General features: G+C 43.3%; 2 protein-coding genes across 3 annotated transcripts; both read right to left on the bottom strand.

The window, feature by feature from the left end:
• Positions 1-6686: 6686 nt before the first annotated feature.
• LOC111609451 (V-type proton ATPase subunit G 1-like) lies at positions 6687-8830 on the bottom strand. Its single transcript, XM_023337937.1, has 3 exons — positions 8604-8830; positions 7666-7766; positions 6687-7159 (listed from the first exon to the last, which is right to left on the bottom strand). The coding sequence occupies exons 1-3, from the start codon at positions 8683-8685 to the stop codon at positions 6986-6988; spliced, it is 357 nt and encodes a 118-aa protein (XP_023193705.1). The 5' UTR covers positions 8686-8830; the 3' UTR covers positions 6687-6985.
• A 4814-nt stretch (positions 8831-13644) lies between these two features.
• LOC102219272 (FSD1-like protein) lies at positions 13645-18084 on the bottom strand. 2 transcript variants are annotated; one of them, XM_014474289.2, is made up of 13 exons: positions 17998-18084; positions 17372-17467; positions 17146-17277; positions 16976-17077; positions 16818-16840; positions 16399-16520; positions 16117-16326; positions 15950-16048; positions 15742-15871; positions 15069-15154; positions 14707-14961; positions 14513-14601; positions 13645-13927 (listed from the first exon to the last, which is right to left on the bottom strand). In XM_014474289.2, the coding sequence occupies exons 1-13, from the start codon at positions 18010-18012 to the stop codon at positions 13823-13825; spliced, it is 1464 nt and encodes a 487-aa protein (XP_014329775.1). In that variant the 5' UTR covers positions 18013-18084; the 3' UTR covers positions 13645-13822. The 2 variants fall into 2 exon arrangements, with proteins under 2 accessions (XP_014329775.1, XP_023193468.1); XM_023337700.1 differs by having other exon boundaries at positions 15069-15157; positions 17998-18083.
• Between the last annotated feature and the right edge of the window lie 535 nt (positions 18085-18619).

The raw sequence follows: 18619 nt of genomic DNA, 5'->3' as shown, positions 1-18619 counted from the left end.
GAGGAGATTAAAACATTGGGTTATTAATCAACGGATCCGAGTGTTAATAATAACTTGTTCTCCTTTATGCACACATTTAACCTCATAGATATATGGAGAGTAAATAATCCAGTTTCTACAGATTATATCTGGTCTAATAAGAATCGCATGTTAATCTCCAGATTACTGGTTAGTTACTTAGATCAGAATAACTTTAGTCCTAGAATATTAACAACCCTTTAACCAATCACAAAGCAACATCACTGATGACCTCACTCAGTCCTCACATTACTGCCACATTCAGAAGTTATTATTGGAAACTTAATAACTCCATCTTAAAATATGAGCTAGTAATTGATAAAGTCAAATGATTAATAAACCATTTCTGGAAAAAAGCCTTAACTGATAACAAGAAATGGGGAACTCCTGAAATTTGAAGGGTTAGAGTTTGGTGCCTCTCCGTCTAAACCAGCAGAGAAGAAGAAACAAATGTAATATCCACAATAACTGAAATTACTCAAATCTTACCTGAAAATGGATCTGAAGATGACTTAAAGGATTTAACCCTAAATCCAACCAAATGAAATGAAATATGCAGAAGGAAAGCAGAGGGTTAGTGAGATGGGGAACAAAACGCTGCAGATTTCTTTCCATTAGAAAAAACTCTGGTCAATTGAAAAACTTAATGAACATGAACAACTTTATCACTGATGATCCCCAAACAACAGAAAGTTTTGCTCCACTTTTTACAGTGAGTTGTATGAATCACAATACAATAAATTTGAATGTGGAAATGTCTTTACACATCTTACTGAAACTAACCCAGTTAATGAGCAACATGTGATCGTCTCCTTTCTGCAGGCCTTCCTGCCATCAAGCACCATAAACTCCATAAACTCCATAAACTCCATAAACTCCATAAACTCCAGGAGTCGATGATTCAGAGTTTTAATCACCTGTGCAGAGCAACTGGCCCGTTGCTCCACCGGCTGGTTGCAGAAACTCTTCCTCCCTCTCTGTGTCAACGAATTAAAGACCTTCTGACTTTAATTCCTAAAAATAAAAATGATTGATTATTGGGTCTGATCTATAAAATACCAGCTCCAGTTTTTGCCATGAGGATGAAAATGTTCTGAACTTTATAACTGATGAAACTCAAAATGGTTTCATGACATAAAGACTTTTATCCAACAGCACCAGGCTGCTGTTGGATCTGCAGATGAATGTCATGATGACAGACTTATATTGTTTTTAGATTTCCATAAAGCTTTTGACACCATTGAGCATCAATTTTATTTTTCAAACATTGAGACGTTTGGTTTTGGTCCTTACCTTGGTGCATCAACCAAAGCCATGTATAAAAATGCTAATTGTTCAGTCAAGCTTCATCCGGGTCCGGCTGCCCGGTTTCTGATCTGCTCTCTGTTCCTTTCATTCAACTCAACCACTTCAAATGTTTCACTATTGCTGAAAAAGAGATTATAATTAGTCAGCCACTTTATTCTGCAAAGATGCTCCTCAGGTTTCTGTAGAAATGAATACAGTTGAGAAACTGAACATTAGTAAATGTGAACTTTTAGCCCTTACAAATTGTAACACATCCTCCATTTATAATATGAATTAATATAATAATATTCCTGTTAAAGACTCTGTCACTGATCTCGGCATAAAGATCAACAAAGATCAAAACTCTAGAAGTGCTCTGAACTTTAACTCTATTATAGAAAATGTACAAAAGAAACTCAATTCTTGGCTTCAAGCAGATTTATCAATCAGAGGAAGGATTAGAAAGCTTCTCCTGTTGATCTCATCCAGCTTCGTCTCTAAATAAACTGACATCATTGATAAAAAGCTTGACATGAAAATAGGATCCATTATATCAGAAAATCAATCTTAATGAACTCATACGAACTCTGTGACCTCAAGTTTCTTGATTTTTCAACCTTAAACAATAAGTTCAAAATAAATTGGATTAAACAGTTTCTTAAAAATTCATCCTCAATCTGGAATTTTATAGCTAATTATTTATTCTCAAAACTTGGTGTCTTAATTTTATTCTCCTTTGGAACATTGGAAAACTCCCCATAAAGTTTCTAATTTCCACCAACAAATGCTTCTTTCCAAGCACAAAGTTGATCATATTGGGAACAATGGAGACTTTCTGTACCAACATTCATCTTTACTCTTGGAAAATTGGTTTGAACATGGAATCATCTTCGTTCAGCAGCTTTTTAATCCTGATGTTTTATTTTAACCCTTCATACTCTGAGCTTGTAGAAAGGTTTGGTTCCCGTCCCACTGGAACATTCTCCTGTTTCTGATGATGTTATAAAGATTTTAAATCTTCTGTAACTTCAGTTCTGGCTCCTCCAGGTCCAGACCTGCTGACACTAATGTTGGTCTGACCTGTTTTTCCACTACAAAGCCAAAGAACAACTCGGATGTTCGAGTCTTTTTCCAGAAGGACTCGTCTCTGTTCCTAATGTTTCTCTTATTGGAATCATTTTGCCTCCAACCTGAACTGGGAAAAAATCTGCTGTCTTCCATGTAAATATTAGATTATTAATAAGATCAAAGAAGTGTTTTTTAAGATGATCCGTCGTTTTTATCCCTGCAAGTTTTTCCTTCAACAATACAACAAAGACGTCGAGTCAAACTGCTCATTCTGCCAACTCTCTGCAGAACATCTGTCATTTATTCTGCTCTTGCTGTTTCTCATGTATTTTCTGGCAACATATTTGTTTGTTTATTTCCCAAACAATTCTTGATGATTTTCCCCTTACTTGTATAAATGTGTTGTTTGGATTCTTCTCTTATCCCACTAATAAAACCAAACATTTTGATATTATCAATCTAATTTTATTTGTTGCCAAATATCATATACATAAGTCTAAATTCTCAAATCAGAAACTTCATTTTCAGCCTTTAAAGAGGAATTCAAACATTATAGTAGATATTATAAAAATAGAAAATCCATTAAGACAATAGATATGTGCTCTGACTTTAATATCTTTCTGAGTTAACTTTTATTTATTTATTTGCTTTTCGATTATTGTTTTGTCTGTTTTGTTATTCATTTGTGTTGTTAATTTTACTGTTTTGTAAACCCCTTTGTTATCAATAAAGAAAAAAAACTGCGTTAAATAAAATTAATAATAAAAGATAATGACTTCTAGTTTAAATAAAATGAAATAGATTTTTTAATAATGTCAGGTCTAGAGAAAGACAAGAGAGTTAGATTCTTTTATACTCGCGAGGAGAGCAGACAGAGAGATGTTTCCAGTTACAAATCTCCAACTACTCTGGAAACACATCTCCCGCTCCCTCTATTTTATTGCTTTTTAGGGGACTCTAATACATTGGGCGCTTGCAGCTTCTAAAAGGGAGGGACAACACACAGCTGCAGCGCCAATAACTTTTACTGTTTAGACATATATTATCTACAATCTAAATCCTTCTTGTTCCAGTTGAAATACCAGACACGGCCAGTAAAACAAGTTGTATATCACACAGGAGAGCAGAGTTTATTGCTGGGCAATAAACTGCTAGAAGAGTTGTCTCCGCTTATCTCTGGCTTTGCTGATGGCATCTCAAGGAAGTCACAGGAAGGAATCAAAGTTATTTAACACACAAAAACATTACTTAAAATAGTAGAAAAAGAGAAAAGCATATAATTAAACATTATTTAAATGTAACTTCAAGACTACATGATATAACAAATATTTGATAATTACTAAAAATACAAATTATCCAACAAATACAATAACCTATGAAGCTTTATTCTAATACTAAAAATCATACAATAAATTTGATTTAGTTTTAAATAGAAATGCAAAATAATACAAACCCAATAATGAGATGAAATGCCATAATAAATATAATCCAGCTGGTAGGTTAGACACTTTATTTATGAAATAAAATGTTTTTAAAGCATTTCACCAGATAAATAAAACCAAACAGATTTATTACATTCATTTTCAAAATAACTTCTTTCCTTTTAAATAACAGAATTATGAATTAAACATAAGCAGAAAAACAATAATTGAAATAAAAAATACACAAATGATTGCAGTAAACAAATCTAACACAACAAAATGAAATATTTCATGGTGAAAAATGAAATTAATTTATTCATATGCTGCTGAGTTCAAGAAATTAATTCAGTTAGAATCAGTAAAAAAATGATCAGGAAAAAATATTAGAGTTAAATTAAACAAACATTAATTACAGGAGATCGAACTCCGTCTTGTTTGTTGCTAGAAATGATAAAGTTGCTCATCTGAAAACATGAGAACTTTTCAGTTATGAAACCAAATGTAGCTAAATTATAATCTGTGGAGATTAATTTCAGGTTATTGTCAGACCTGCAGGGATTATGACCATTAAAACGGTTCATCAGGGCAGAGCGGAGATAAACCGGCTGCTCAGGTGTTGCTGCTCTACCTGCTCAGGTGTTGCTGCTCTACCTGCTCAGGTGTTGCTGCTCTACCTGCTCAGGTGTTGCTGCTCTACCTGCTCAGGTGTTCAGGCTGCGGCCACGTGCCGCCGCCTCAGCAGGTTCAGGTCTTATCGCTGTTCCAGCTCAGCTGTTATTGCTTCCTGCTTCATCCTGTGAGCACGTAGCGCAGCTGTAAACATCTGCAGCGCCGCCTGGCGGATCAGAAGCGAACTGCAGTTTGTAAGGATTCAACCAAGCCAGGGATCGGAACCCCAACATGTTGGAAATCTGGAGCCGCAAAACATTAAAAGTCTTATATAAGGTTTATAATGAAGGGAACACCGGCGTTTAGTGTTTATATTAGCTATATTAGCATAATTAGTATTCATGATTAAATGTTTATTTTCCCTGCTGGACGGAATGACGCACCACGTGACTCTGTTGTACGATGGAGCTTTAAGTTTACCTTCAGTTACAATATTAATGTTTTATGTTTCATTGCATTGATAAAAGTAAAGAAATCAGATTTTCATTATGAAGATCTTCAGGAAAAGGTTCATTTTTTCCTGTTGGAACCTTGAAGATCTGCTGCTAAATTCACTTTTGATGTTTTTATAAATAATCACGTTAAATATGTGATGAAACAACAAAACGGAACGTGATCAACGTGCCTCTTATCTGGGCAACAAACGGATGAAATAAAACGCAACCTGCAGTTATAAAATTAAACAGCAGCCTTTTGAAAAGTATATAAAATGAAATGAATACAGTTTAAGTTTGATTTCTGAGCAAATGTCAGTGCAATGGTAAAACAGCAGCTTCCTCTTCTGACACGCAGCCATGAGCAACAAAACACATTAATGTCACTAAGAGTCTTTCTGACAAAAATCACTAATCACTTTATAAAAACAACAACTTTGTTACTAAATATATTTCTGCCGATGGCAGGATCGTGTTGTTAGTGTGATTTCTGTTCACGGACAGATTCTCCACATCTAGCTTTAATCTTGATGCAGCAGCTAATCAGTGACGTCATTAATATGTTACTTAGTAACGTGTTACTTAGTAACGGACCACTTTTTACAGTAACCAGTAATCTAACGCGTTGCTATTTCATATCCAGTAGTCAGACTACAGTTACTTATCGAAATCATTTTGCGTTACTATTTTCTTTTGGAATTTCATTTTATTTCCTCTACGTCTGATCGCCGTTTCTATGCGACAGAAACGTAAACAATGGAGGGAGATTCACATTTTGTTGGTAGAAAAACAGGAACTACTTTGAGTTTCTGTCGCCAAGTCTGATTAATATAAGTGGTTTTATTTTTAAGTTGCTAGCAAATTTAACGGTTGCTCTTTCTGGGCTGGTTTTTGAAGGTGAAGTTGTTCATTTGGGTTTGGAAATAAACAGACAGAAACCCCAGAATGTGTCTGACCTCCAGCTAGTTTTAGTCAGACTCTCCCTGTCCATCATTTCCAGGATGATCCGTCCCGCTGCGTCTCTGTTAAAGTTAATATATTACCTGTGAATGACGTCCAGATGTCCAGAACATTGGAAACATGGAGACTAATATGAACAGAGCAATAAACGTGAAAACAGCCACGAATGAACGAGTCCATAAAGTTGTGCAACTAAACGCCATTATAATTATTAATATTAAGGTAAATGTCACTAATCTGTGCAGCAGCCATCTGAACTGTGGAGCTGCAGGAGGAGCTCTGACCTCTGACCTCTGACACCAAACACAGAACCTGGAGGTTGGGGGTTAAAATCCTTAGAGTTTTCCAGACAATAGTGGAAAACACAAAAACTGCACAAATTACTAACGTTGTTTTTTATTGTAACCATTAAAAAATCTCCCCTTCAGTTCAACCTTATCAGTGGAGACAACATGTTGATGTTATTATAAAATAAATATTGGCAAAGATCAATGTCATTTTCACAGCGTTGTTGTTAGCAGCTGCTGAAAGTAACTAAAAAAGTTACTTTTAATGTAACTTAGTTACTTTCCAAATCAAGTAATCAGTAATCTGATTATAGTTACTTTTTCAAAGTAACTTTTCCATCACAGCAGCTCATGTAACAAACCTTCCCTAAATGTCTTTCCATGTTACTGGATTTTTCAGAATAAAAGCTGCTACTCTGTTCCCATGCGGCTTATATCTGAATATTTCCACTTATTTTCAAACAAAGAAAAAATGTGAGCGGCTTATAGTCCAGAAAGTCCGGAAACTAAAAAAGACTAGAAAGCTGGAGAACCTCACGACGCACTTTCAGCCAATCAGATTCACTTTAATGTTCCATAGTCACAATCAACAGGAAGTCACACGGTCACAAACAGGAAAACATTGTTGAAATACCAGAGTTTCACAATAAGAGCGCCTTCTCCAGCCAATCAGGTGTTCATATCAGGTGATGCTGTCACGTGATTGGCTGGATTACGAGACTTTTATTTTGTCAAATTCTAGAAGAAACAAACTTTATTTTGAAATATAAATACTTTGTAAACGTCACAGGAACATCAACACTAAACCCCGCCCCTCAGGGCAGCCGGAAGCTCCGCCCCCTCAGCCGGCCACGCGGTAGTTGGCGTGAAACTCCGGCTGGATGTCGCAGATCCGCCGCAGCAGCTCGTTCAGCACCGTCTCACGGTTACCATGGTAACTGTCCTGGATGCGAGCCATCCGCTCCGCGGTGTCGCGGTCCACCTCCACGGCGCTGTTACCATGGGAACCAAGGGCCTGGGAGGGTCAGAGGTCAAACAAGTTGAAAACCATCAGGTCAGAACCAGATCAGAACCGGGTCAGAACCGGGTCAAAACCAGATCAGAACCAGGTCAAAACTGGGTCAGAACCGGATCAGAACCAGATCAGAACCTGGTCAGAACCGGGTCAGAACCAGGTCAGAACCGGGTCAAAACCAGATCAGAACCAGGTCAAAACTGGGTCAGAACCGGATCAGAACCAGATCAGAACCTGGTCAGAACCGGGTCAGAACCAGGTCAGAACCGGGTCAGAACCAGATCAGAACCAGGTCAGAACCGGATCAGAACCGGGTCAGAACCAGGTCAGAACCGGATCAGAACCGGGTCAGAACCGGGTCAGAACTGGATCAGAACCGGGTCAGAACCAGGTCAGAACCGGGTCAAAACCAGATCAGAACCGGGTCAGAACCGGATCAGCACCGGGTCAGAACCGGATCAGCACCGGGTCAGAACCGGATCAGCACCGGGTCAGAACCGACTCACCGCTGCCTCCTTGGTCTTGAACTCCTTCTCGCGCTGCAGCCGGTACTGCTCGATCTCGGCCTGGGCCTCCTCCTTGGCCTGCTTCAGGCGCCGGTTCTTCCCTGCACACAGAACAGAACCTTCAGAACCAGGGTCCAGATCAGAACCAGAACCACAGCCCAGCAGCTTTAAGCCAACCAACAGTTTCATTTTTCCTCAGAACCCAAGGAGGTCCAGAAAGACCCGGTCCGGTCTGTGGTTCCGGCCCAGTAGAACCGGGTCAGTGGGCTGTGAGCCAGAGGAAATATTCAAACAAACTTCCTGAGTACCAAAATAAAAGTCTTTTTTAGTGATTAAAATAATCTTCATTGATTCCTCAGCAGGTTCCGGTTCTCCATTCGGAACCTCTGCATCAACTCTTCTGGGTCGGAACCGAGCCCTGTTTACAGAACCAGCCAATCCCAGGACATCACGTGATGTCATCATCAGAGGGAACCAGACAGGAACCTTTAACGTCCTGTCTGGGCCTCTGATGGACCGAGCCGAACCGATCCGATCCGGTTCTGGTTCTCAGTAGTTCGGCACATATCTCAGTGCAACAGCAGGGATGGTTCGGTGTAGGTGGCGGGCAGCATTCCCTCCAGAACCGGACAGAACTGCATGAACTGTGAGCCGACGGAGCGAGGGTACTTTTTCGTTTCAGAAACCGGTTCCGGTTCGGTAAAATGTTCCGGTGCTGACCGCGCATCTGATGATGAAGTTAAATCTGCTGGTTTAATCACAGAGTTCTGCAGCGGCCACCTGAAAGAGTCCACTGGTCGGTACTAGCGGGTCCAACCAGACCCACCGATCCCCCGGTCTGAGCGCCCCGCTGCCCGGTACCGGATTCGGTTCTGACCCAAACGCAGCAGCCCCACAGCGGGCTGCCCGCCGACCCGCAGGCCGCCTCTCATACTCACGTTTCCGGGCCTCTGTCACCTTCTCCGCCGCTCTCTTCTCGGCCTGCAGCAGCTGCTGGATGCCCTGAGACTGACTCGCCATGCCGGGGACGGAACCGGGGACAGAACCGGGACGGAACCGGGGACAGAACCGGGCAGAACCGCAGAAAAACAGCGAAACGATGAAGGTCGTGAGAAGGATGGAGGCTTCCTCTGCAGTCAGCTGACTCTGCGTCACAATGCGGAGCGTCACGTGATCCGCTCAGCTTCCTGTTTTCATCAGAACCAGAACCGAGCTCTGATCCAATAGTGAAGTGACTTTTAATAATCATTTTGTATTGGAATCATTCAAATAAATAACCTTTATTCCCAAAAGTCTTGTTTATTTGAGTCACTTCCATAAATAAAAAGATTAAGACTTAAAATGTTTAAAAGTTATTTTTATTCTATTGTGGATAAAAAGACCAAAAGCAAATTCCGTCATTTCACCGACTGTTCATCTGACACATTTAAGCTTTGGCCTCCTGTTGCTATGGTTACGGCAAACCCACGCAGCTTTAGCCGCCTGCTAGCGCCTGATGCAGAACACGTGACCAGATTTCTAAAACTAAATCTGGGGAAATTTCTCACTCAGCGATAAAGAAGCAAATTTATTAAAGTAAAATGAAGAAACTGGGGCAGATCAGTTTACATATTTATTAACATTTAAACATTAAAAATCAAATATAAAAGCAGGAACGTGTCTCTCCACACTGTGGTAATATTACTATTAATAATAATAAAAGTAACAGCAGCAATAGAAAATTAAAACTGGAAGTTGTGTACATAGTTTGTATTATACATTAATAATATAGTTGGTTCCTCTGTTAATGAACAAAAAGCCACAATGGTAACAGAAGTAACTTAAAGTGACAAAAGTAGTAAAAAATTGTTTACTGATGAAAATCAGAGACTGATTTTAAATTATGGCTCAATTAAAAAACTTATTAGCATGTTTGTCTCATCTCTCCCAGAACCTGTGTGGTAAATTCAGCCTCACTTTTTATGATTTGTTTTCCTCCTTGGTCATTTCACATCAAGTCCAGCTTGACCTCGGAGTTCACCTTTACTTTCTGGACTTTAGTGACCTTTCGTATCATAATTCTCTTGAATTTGTCCATTTTCTTCCTGCAGCCGCAGCCAGAGACATCGGCTCCAGTCCTGTGGACCTGAAGTTTCTGAATAATCTGTGCAACTTGTAACGCTGGGTTGTGTTTAAGGAGGAGAGGAGGCGGCAGATTGGTCAGGACGGTCAAAACCTCCCAACCACTCTGGTACTGGGAATTTCCCAGTGTTGTCCTTTAATAAACTCTCTTCACCAACCTTACAAAGCCGCTTGAACGGCTGCTATAATATCAGACATGAAAATTAGCAGAGTCCAAACAACCCGTAACATTACTAAAGAAAGCTAACATGTCGTAGCACGTTTCTCCCAGGCTCTCTACAGAGAAGCCTCGGCGCATACTTCTGACGTCACTAGCAACACTAGAGTGTTACTACATGACCTGTAGTCATCTTGGTCTGTCATTTTTTATTCTGTTGAACCTCAATTAAAAACAATGTCTGATTTTTATTGGTTAATTTTCAGTACATTTTCATTTATTACTTTTGTCAGTTTCAAGTTGTTTCAGTGCCACTGTGGGTTTTTCAGTCAGTAACAGAAGATACCAACAACTTCGTCCATCTGTGAATGTTGTGCATGAATGGACACATAACTGTCCATAAATACATGAGGTGTGTGTGTAAAGTTATGTAGCTGATATGTAAGGACACTGTGTGTGTTTGAGATGAGTGAACTCTGGTCAGGAAGTCCAGCAACATGAGCTCATCTCTGGATCTGCAAACCCTCCTGGGTCTGAAGAGCCATCAGCCTCATCATCATAGAGGTCTGGATGGAATAAGAGCAGAAATATTATGTGGAAAACTGAAAACACCACAGGAGATAGTAAAGAGAAACTCTTAAAATACAACATATAAGACACCATTAAATAATAATACACTGCCTGGCCAAAAAACAAGTCGCCACCAAAAAATGGTCACACTCTCTAATATTTTGTTGGACCGCCTTTAGCTTTGATTACAGCCCGCATTCGCTGTGGCATTGTTTCATTAAGCTTCTGCAGTGTCACAAGATTTATTTCCATCCAGTGTTGCATTAATCTTTCACCAAGATCTTGTATTGATGATGGGAGAGTCTGACCACTGCGCAAAGCCTTCTCCAGCACATCCCAAAGATTCTCAATGGGGTTAAGGTCTGGACTCTGTGGTGGCCAATCCATGTGTGAACAAGATGTCTCCTGCTCCCTGAACCACTCTTTCACAATGTGAGCCCCATGAATCCTGGCATTGTCATCTTGGAATATGCCCGTTCCATTTGGGAAGACAAAATCCATTGATGGAATAACCTGGTCATTCAGTATATTCAGGTAATCAGCTGACCTCATTCTTTGGGCACACAATGTTGCTGAACCTTGACCTGACCAACTGCAGCAACCCCAGATCATAGCACTGCCCCCACAGGCTTGTACAGTAGGCACTAGGCATGATGGGTGCATCACTTCACCTGCCTCTCTTCTTACCCTGATGCTCCCATCACTCTGGAACAGGGTAAATCTGGACTCATCAGACCACATGACCCTCTTCCATTCCTCCAGAGTCCAATCTTTATGCTCCCTAGCAAACTGAAGCCTTTTTTCTGGTTAGCCTTACTGATTAGAGGTTTTCTTACGGCTACACAGCTGTTCAATCCCAACCCCTTGAGTTCCCTTTGCATTGTGCGTGTGGAAATGCTTTTGCGTTCACAATTAAACATACTCCTGAGTTCTGCTGCTGTTTTTCTTTGATTTGATTTGACCAAACGTTTAAGTAATCGCCGATCACCATCATTCAGGATTTTTTTCCGACCACATTTCTTCCTGGAAGACGATGGTTCCCCACCATCCTTCCAGTTTTTAATGATGCGTTGGACAGTTCTTAACCCAATTCTAGTAGTTTCTGCAATCTCCTTAGATGTTTTCTCTGCTTGATGCATGCCAATGATTTGACCCTTCTTAAACAGACTAACGTCTTTTCCACGACCACAGGATGTGTCTTTTGCCATGGTTGTTTAAGAAATGAGGAGTTACTCATTGCATCAGCTGGGGTTAAATAACTTGTTGCCAGCTGAAAGATAATCGCCTATGCAGTACTTATCCAATAGGAGGCTTGTACCTATTTGCTTAGTTAAATCCAGGTGGCAACTTTTTTTTTTGGCCAGGCAGTGTACATGTACAGCAGTGTGCCACAGTGCAGTTGTGCAAATTGGACTGATTAGTGCAGAACAGTGATTTAGCTTTAATTGTACAGTGAGATGGCATGTGGCAGGAAGGATTTCCTGTATCTGTCCCTACGACAGCGGAGCTGGAGCAGTCTATGTGAGAAGGTGCTCCGCTGTCTGTCCACTATGTGGTGGAGAGGGGGCTGTTTATTGTCCATCATAGACAGAACCTTCTTCAGTGTCCTCCTCTCCACCACAGTTTCCAGGGACTCCAGCCTTAGTCCCAGTACAGAGCCAGCTTTCCTGATGATTTTGTCTAGTCTATTAGAGTCGCCGGCTCTGATGCTGCTTCCCCAACACACAGCAGCAAAGAAGATGGCGCCGGCAACAACACTGTGATAAAAGGTCTCCAACATCTTGCTGCACACATTGAAGGATCTCAGCTTCCTTAAAAAATAGAGTCTGCTCATCCCCTTCCTGCACACAGCGTCAGTGTTAGATGCCCAGTCCAGTCTGTTGCCGATTACAACTCCCAGGTATTTGTAATCCTCCACCTCCTCCACCACTTCCCCTTTGACCTTTAGTGGCCGTGAAGGTATCTTCTTCCTTCTGAAGTCAGTCACCATCTCTCTGGTCTTACTAATGTTGAGCCTCAGGTGATTCTGGTCAGACCACTCCACAAAGCTGTCCACCAGTGTCCTGTACTCCCCCTCCCCTCCATCCCCTATACACCCGACAACCGCTGAGTCATCAGAAAACTTCTGTAGGTGACATGACTCAGAGTTGTACTGGAAATCAGTGGTGTACAGGGTGAAGAGAAAGGGAGAAAGCACAGTTCCCTGTGGAGCTCCTACGTCACTGACCACCACATCAGACAGGACACTGCCCAGACGGACAAACTGTGGCCTGCCTGTCAAGTAGTCAGTAACCCAGGAGATCACTGAGTCGTTGACACCCATCCTCCGCAGCTTCTCACCCAGCAGCAGAGGCTGGATGGTGTTGGAGGCACTGGAGAAATCAAAGAATGTGATTCTCACAGTGTCTCCTCCACCATCCAGGTGTGACAGCGCTCGTTGCAGCAGGAAGATGACGGCATCGTCAACTCCTAAGTGGGGCTGGTAGGCAAATTGCAGGGGGTCTAGAAACGTCCTCACCGGAGGCCTCAGCTGGGCCAGGACCAGTCTCTCCATGATTATACATTATTATACAGAAAATGTGACCCATTTGTGTCCACACTGGGCCCAGTTCTCCCAGTCTGAAACCAGTTCCCCCGACCAACCCGGACTCACTGGATCAGAACCAGAACCAGGTCTGAAAATAAGTTTCAATTTTAATTTACATTTTATTTAAATTATTCATGAATACCTTCATAAATTACTTTGGAATAATTTATGGAAATGATTCATAATTTATAAATAATTTCCATTTTATTTATAGATAAGTTGGAAATTATTTATGAATAACTTGTAATTATCCAGCCAATCAGAGCCCTCCTCCACTTCCTGCTGGTTCTGATCCGTATCTGGTTCTGGTAATGTCTCCCTGCAGGTCTGGACTTTGACTGGGTCGCGGCTGATTACACATGGGTGCAAATATTTCCTCGATAACCTGGTTAATCTGGGGTGATGTCACTTCCTGTTAATGTGACCAAGGGGAACGAGTCTCTTTCTGACACCGGCAGGAAGTGACCACATCACAATAAACGCCTTTTTCCTTTAATAGCAGCAGAGGTCAGAATTACTAGTGAAGAAACCAATGAAACCATCAGAGCATCATACTTAATGCTTTTAATGTGAAAGGTCAGGGTGTTAATCTGCTCATCTTCCAGAGTACTTTACAATAAAAGTCTGAGCAAATCCATAAAATCTGCAGAGATTATAATTTCCTCTACAAGAAGCTTCTAGAAATATTTTCTATAATTAATATAAAATCAATAAATATCTAATCAGAGTGATTGATCCGCCGCCGTGCTGTGATTGGACGACACAAAGTTTCCCATGAAGCTCGGCACCTGCAGGCCCGTTGCCACGGAGATTCCCCCGCACCACACCTGGAACACACATTACTACAGTCAGTACTACTTAGTACTACAGACAGTACTACAGTCAGTACTACTTAGTACTATAGTTACCACACTCTGTAGTAGTTGTAGTACCCAGAGAGGGAACTGGCAATGTTGTTTTACTATTGCTGCAATACTAGTATAGTAGTAGTACTGTAGCAGTACTGTAGTAGTACTGTAGCAGTACTGTAGCAGTACTGTAGTAGTACTGTAGCAGTACTGTAGTAGTACTGTAGTAGTACTGTAGCAGTACTGTAGTAGTACTGTAGTAGTACTGTAGCAGTACTGTAGCAGTACTGTAGTAGTACTGTAGCAGTACTGTAGTAGTACTGTAGTAGTACTGTAGCAGTACTGTAGCAGTACTGTAGTAGTACTGTAGTAGTACTGTAGTAGTACTGTAGCAGTACTGTAGTAGTACTGTAGTAGTACTGTAGCAGTACTGTAGTAGTATAGTAGTAGTACTGTAGTAGTACTGTAGCAGTACTGTAGTAGTACTGTAGCAGTACTGTAGTAGTACTGTAGTAGTACTGTAGTAGTACTGTAGTAGTACTGTAGCAGTACTGTAGTACTCACGGTGAAGGCCGGGACGAGCGGCTGCAGGAAGCGGTTCCTGAAGACGTGCAGCAGGCGAAGCCGATCGACGTCGATGAACATCAGCTCTCCTGAGGAAGAGGAGGAGGAAGAGCGATGACATCATCAGCTATAAAACAGCTTCTGGATTTTAATTTGAAAGTCATGGGATCTGTTGCCATGGAGACTCAGCAGACCGTTGTCATGGTCGCAGTAAACGCCGATTCGCTGAGGCAGCGGCCAATCCAAGGCCTTCGCTCGGTTGCCATGTTTGGCCGCCAGCGCGCTCTGCAGCCATTGGCTGGCGTAGAGACACCAGGAGGCGGAGCTCTTCCCTAATTGGTCGAAGCGTCCTAAGCTGCCCCGGTAGGCCACGCCCACACTGAGCGACTTCCAGTCAGCGAGGGGGCGGAGCTCCCAGTAGTGACAGCCTCCATTGATCTCCTGGTCGCCTAGGAGAAACACAAAACTTAACCTACAATTACCAAAATAAAAGCCTTAAGTCCAACCAAGCAGCCTCTGGGCAGCCTAGTTAAAGTAAAAGGTGTAGTTGCAGTACCCAGCACGGTGTAGGCCTCCCCGGCGAATCGCTCGCGTCCGCCTCGACTTCCTGCCGTCTTATTGGGCGACGGAGTGGCGCTCCGGCTGCTGACCGATCAGAAGGAAGCAGATGTTAGCACACAGGAAACGCCGCGGCGAAACAGCCAATGAGGTCAAGCCAAAGCGATGATGCGGCAGGAAGATGACGAGAACAGAAACGCTGAGATGAAAACTGACCACAGCTGGGGTCATGACCTTTAACCTTTAACCTCACACAACCATTATAGCAACAAATCTATCACGGCGGTGATGTCAGCAGTGATGTCAGCGGTGATATGATTGGCTGCATGAAGGACGTGGTGGAAGGGGAGGGTGATTGGCGGTTGCTAGGCAACAAGTGGGTGATAACAGTGTCTACCTGGAAGGCAGAGGAGGCGGGACGGAGACTGAAGAGGGACAGAAAGGTCAGAGGTCACAGAGCAGCAGAGGAACAACTCACAACCAGGCATAACATTATCGCCTGAGCTGGTGATGTCATCACACCTGAACAGGTGCAGCGAACCAGTAAACTGTAAACCACAGAATCGAATCCAGCCTGAACACCGACCCCTGACCCTGCTGGAGGGGCGGGTCCAGGTGTGGGCGGGGCTACTGACAGTGGGCGGGTCTAGTGAAGCGTTTCTCTTCCTCACCTGTTTTTATTCTCTTTGCCCCGGAGCCGTGCGTCGTGACCTTTGACCCCCTGGGGCTCCCATGTGACCGTGTCGCCCTGGATCTTGAGCTCAGCGTGAGCCGTCGCCGTGTCGAAGCCAAAGGTAAACGCTGCCAAAAACAGAGAAGAAGAAGGTTTCAGAGACGTGCTTCAGAGTGAGCGCTCCTGTCATGTCTTGCTATATTGACCTTTGGTTTCCATGGCGACAGGCTCAGAGAAGTCTCCGGCGGCAGCCTTGTTTCGCGCCCGGACTCGGATGACGACGAATGGCGAATCAAACTTCAGACCTGGAAACGGGGGTGTTATTGCTAGGCAACAAGACTGAGTGACATCACACCTGGAGGAGTTTTCTCACCTGAGAGCGTCACCTGAGTGTCTGTGATGTCACTGATCTTCTCCCAGCTGGCCTCCCCCGCGGCTCTCAGGGCACTGCCGCGGTTTGCCTTACGATGCTCCAGATCGTAGCGCTCGATTGGTCCGTCACCGTCGCTCGGTCGCCAGGCGACGGTGATGCTGTTGTCACGGACGACGCAGCTGGAGACGTCGATCTCTGGAGCTCTGGGAACTGAAAACAAACTTCCTGTAAGGAGACAATCATAGCTGTTTCCATGGCGACCTGAGGGGCGTGGCTTCTGACCTGGCAGGAAGTTAAGGCGCAGAAGCCCCGCCTTCTCGCCAATGAAGTCGACAGTAAACTGCGACATGTTTTCTGACACCGCGGGCCGAGTGGCCATCCGAAACGCCGGAGCCATTGTTACCCTGGCAACAGCAGGGGGCGGAGCCGACAGAAGAGGGTGTGGCTAAGTGTTAGTAGGGGGCGGGGTTAGCATGTTAGCATGCAGAGCAGAGCTTCAATCACAGGAAACAGTTAGTTTCAAAAAAAGGAAGTGAAAACAAAGAAGAAACAAAGAAACAACTAAATGAGACATGGCAACCAAACACACAACTAAATGAAACATGGCAACCAAACAGGCAACTAAATGAAACATGGCAACCAAACAGGCAACTAAATGAAACATGGCAACCAAGCAGGAAGTGTGATGATGTGTAACCTACCGCTCTTTGATCTGCTTGGCTGCCTGAGAACAAAACAAAAACATAAAGGTGTTTATAAAAATAACGAAGCATAAAATCTGGCCTCTGTGATCAATTATCCGCCCTCCCTAATCTGTCCAGCTTCCAGTTTGCTAACAGGAAGTGAAAATGTTGCTTACCGTTAGAAACTCTTCTTCGTTGGTAATGGTCAGCGACTGGTTGGCGAACTCCAGCAGCTCCTGGCAGGACAGCAGGGCGGCCTTCCCCTCGGAGAGCTGCCGCTGGAAACCATGGCAACCAGACGGTTTGATTAGGTCAACAACAGCAAACAACCACGATGACATCATACCTGAAGCTCCGCCTCCTTCCTTCGCTTCTCCTCTTTGATGATGTCACGGAGCTGAGTTCCTCTTTCCTCCAAGGCAGAGCTTAGCTTCTCTAGCTCCGCCTCCAGCTCTGACATCACCTTGCAGGACTCCTCCTGATTGGACAGTTCATTCATAGAACTACTTAGGACAGGTATAATTCCATTTAAGCCCCTCCCCCTGCTCTCGCTCAGCCAATGAGCTGCTGACCTGCAGGCCCGTCTGAGTGCCGTCAACCGAGTCCAGGAAATGCTGCAGCTCTTCATTCTTATTGGCCAGTGTGTTGATGATGCGGCGCAGAGCTTCCTGTTGGAACAGACAGGTTCAGGTCACCGCAGCTCACCTGGCCTCCAGGTGGAACAGCTGCCCAGTCATGTGATCGTCATGGCGACCGGCGGCCACACTGACTCATGAAATTCACTCCAGAAGTTTGTGACACTCGGCTAGTTCTAAATTCAGAAAGACTTTATTGATCCAAAGAGAAATTAAATGATATTTCCTTTTATCTCTTTATTTACAGCAGCAGATCGACGATCCAGGTTCTACAACGGCCTAGTTAAAGCCCAGACCAAACCTGACGGGATCTTCTGATCGATTCTCATGATACACAACGTCACGTTCCTCTCACTGATCCCCTCCGATCAGGTTGCCATGGTTACCAGATCACCTGATCGGAGCGGATTGATTGTTTTACCGAGAGGAAACAGCTGATCCGTTTCCGGTCAGTCTAGAGCTCGCGCTGCCAAAGGGAAGCTAATGGCTAGCAGCTAACAGCTAGTTTCACAGTCTGGGTCGGAACCGCTGGTCCATTTGGGTCTGAGCTTTTCGAGTCTTACCTTCTGAGTGTCCATCACAGTAGGACAGGCGGAAGTGACGTCTACCTGCAATGCGACGCCACTTCGGCTGCGCTCTTTCAGAATAAAAGACTTTCGTTGCTCGTGACTCTCGTGAAAGGGTTAGAGAAAGAAGCTGGCGCCCTCTGCCGGCCGGCAGGTAGGTACTGCAGGTCCCTGGTCCGACAGGGTCTGGGTTTGGTCCGGATCGGACTCAACCACCTTCAGAATTTTAACTGGTACCGGTCAGAACTTTCTCTTCTGACTGGTTTCCTGTGTTTGTCTCATTCGCAGTCAGCCTGGCTGTGGTTATCTGGAGCTGTCGCTGTAGTCATGATGCTACAGGACAAAGTGACACTTCTCACTCCACCTGGTCTGTCGTTCTGATTGGCTGACTCCTTCCTGGAGGCAGCTCATTGGCTGACATGACGGTGCCAACCTGTGACTCTAAAATACAAACCAGTATTCCACTTTGTTCATTTAAATGTTACTTTAAATGAAATTATTTTATGAAAATGATTAAAGGGTGTTATTTAATGAGACATTTATGGAGCTAAATTGGGGCCATAAAGTTTGTTTTTGAACCTGAAGAAAACTAAAACTCAAAAATAACCTTTAATTTCAA

The sequence above is a fragment of the Xiphophorus maculatus genome, chromosome 8 (genome assembly GCF_002775205.1).
Source record: "Xiphophorus maculatus strain JP 163 A chromosome 8, X_maculatus-5.0-male, whole genome shotgun sequence".
Taxonomy (NCBI): domain Eukaryota; kingdom Metazoa; phylum Chordata; class Actinopteri; order Cyprinodontiformes; family Poeciliidae; genus Xiphophorus; species Xiphophorus maculatus.
This window is presented reverse-complemented; position numbering and strand designations above follow the sequence as displayed.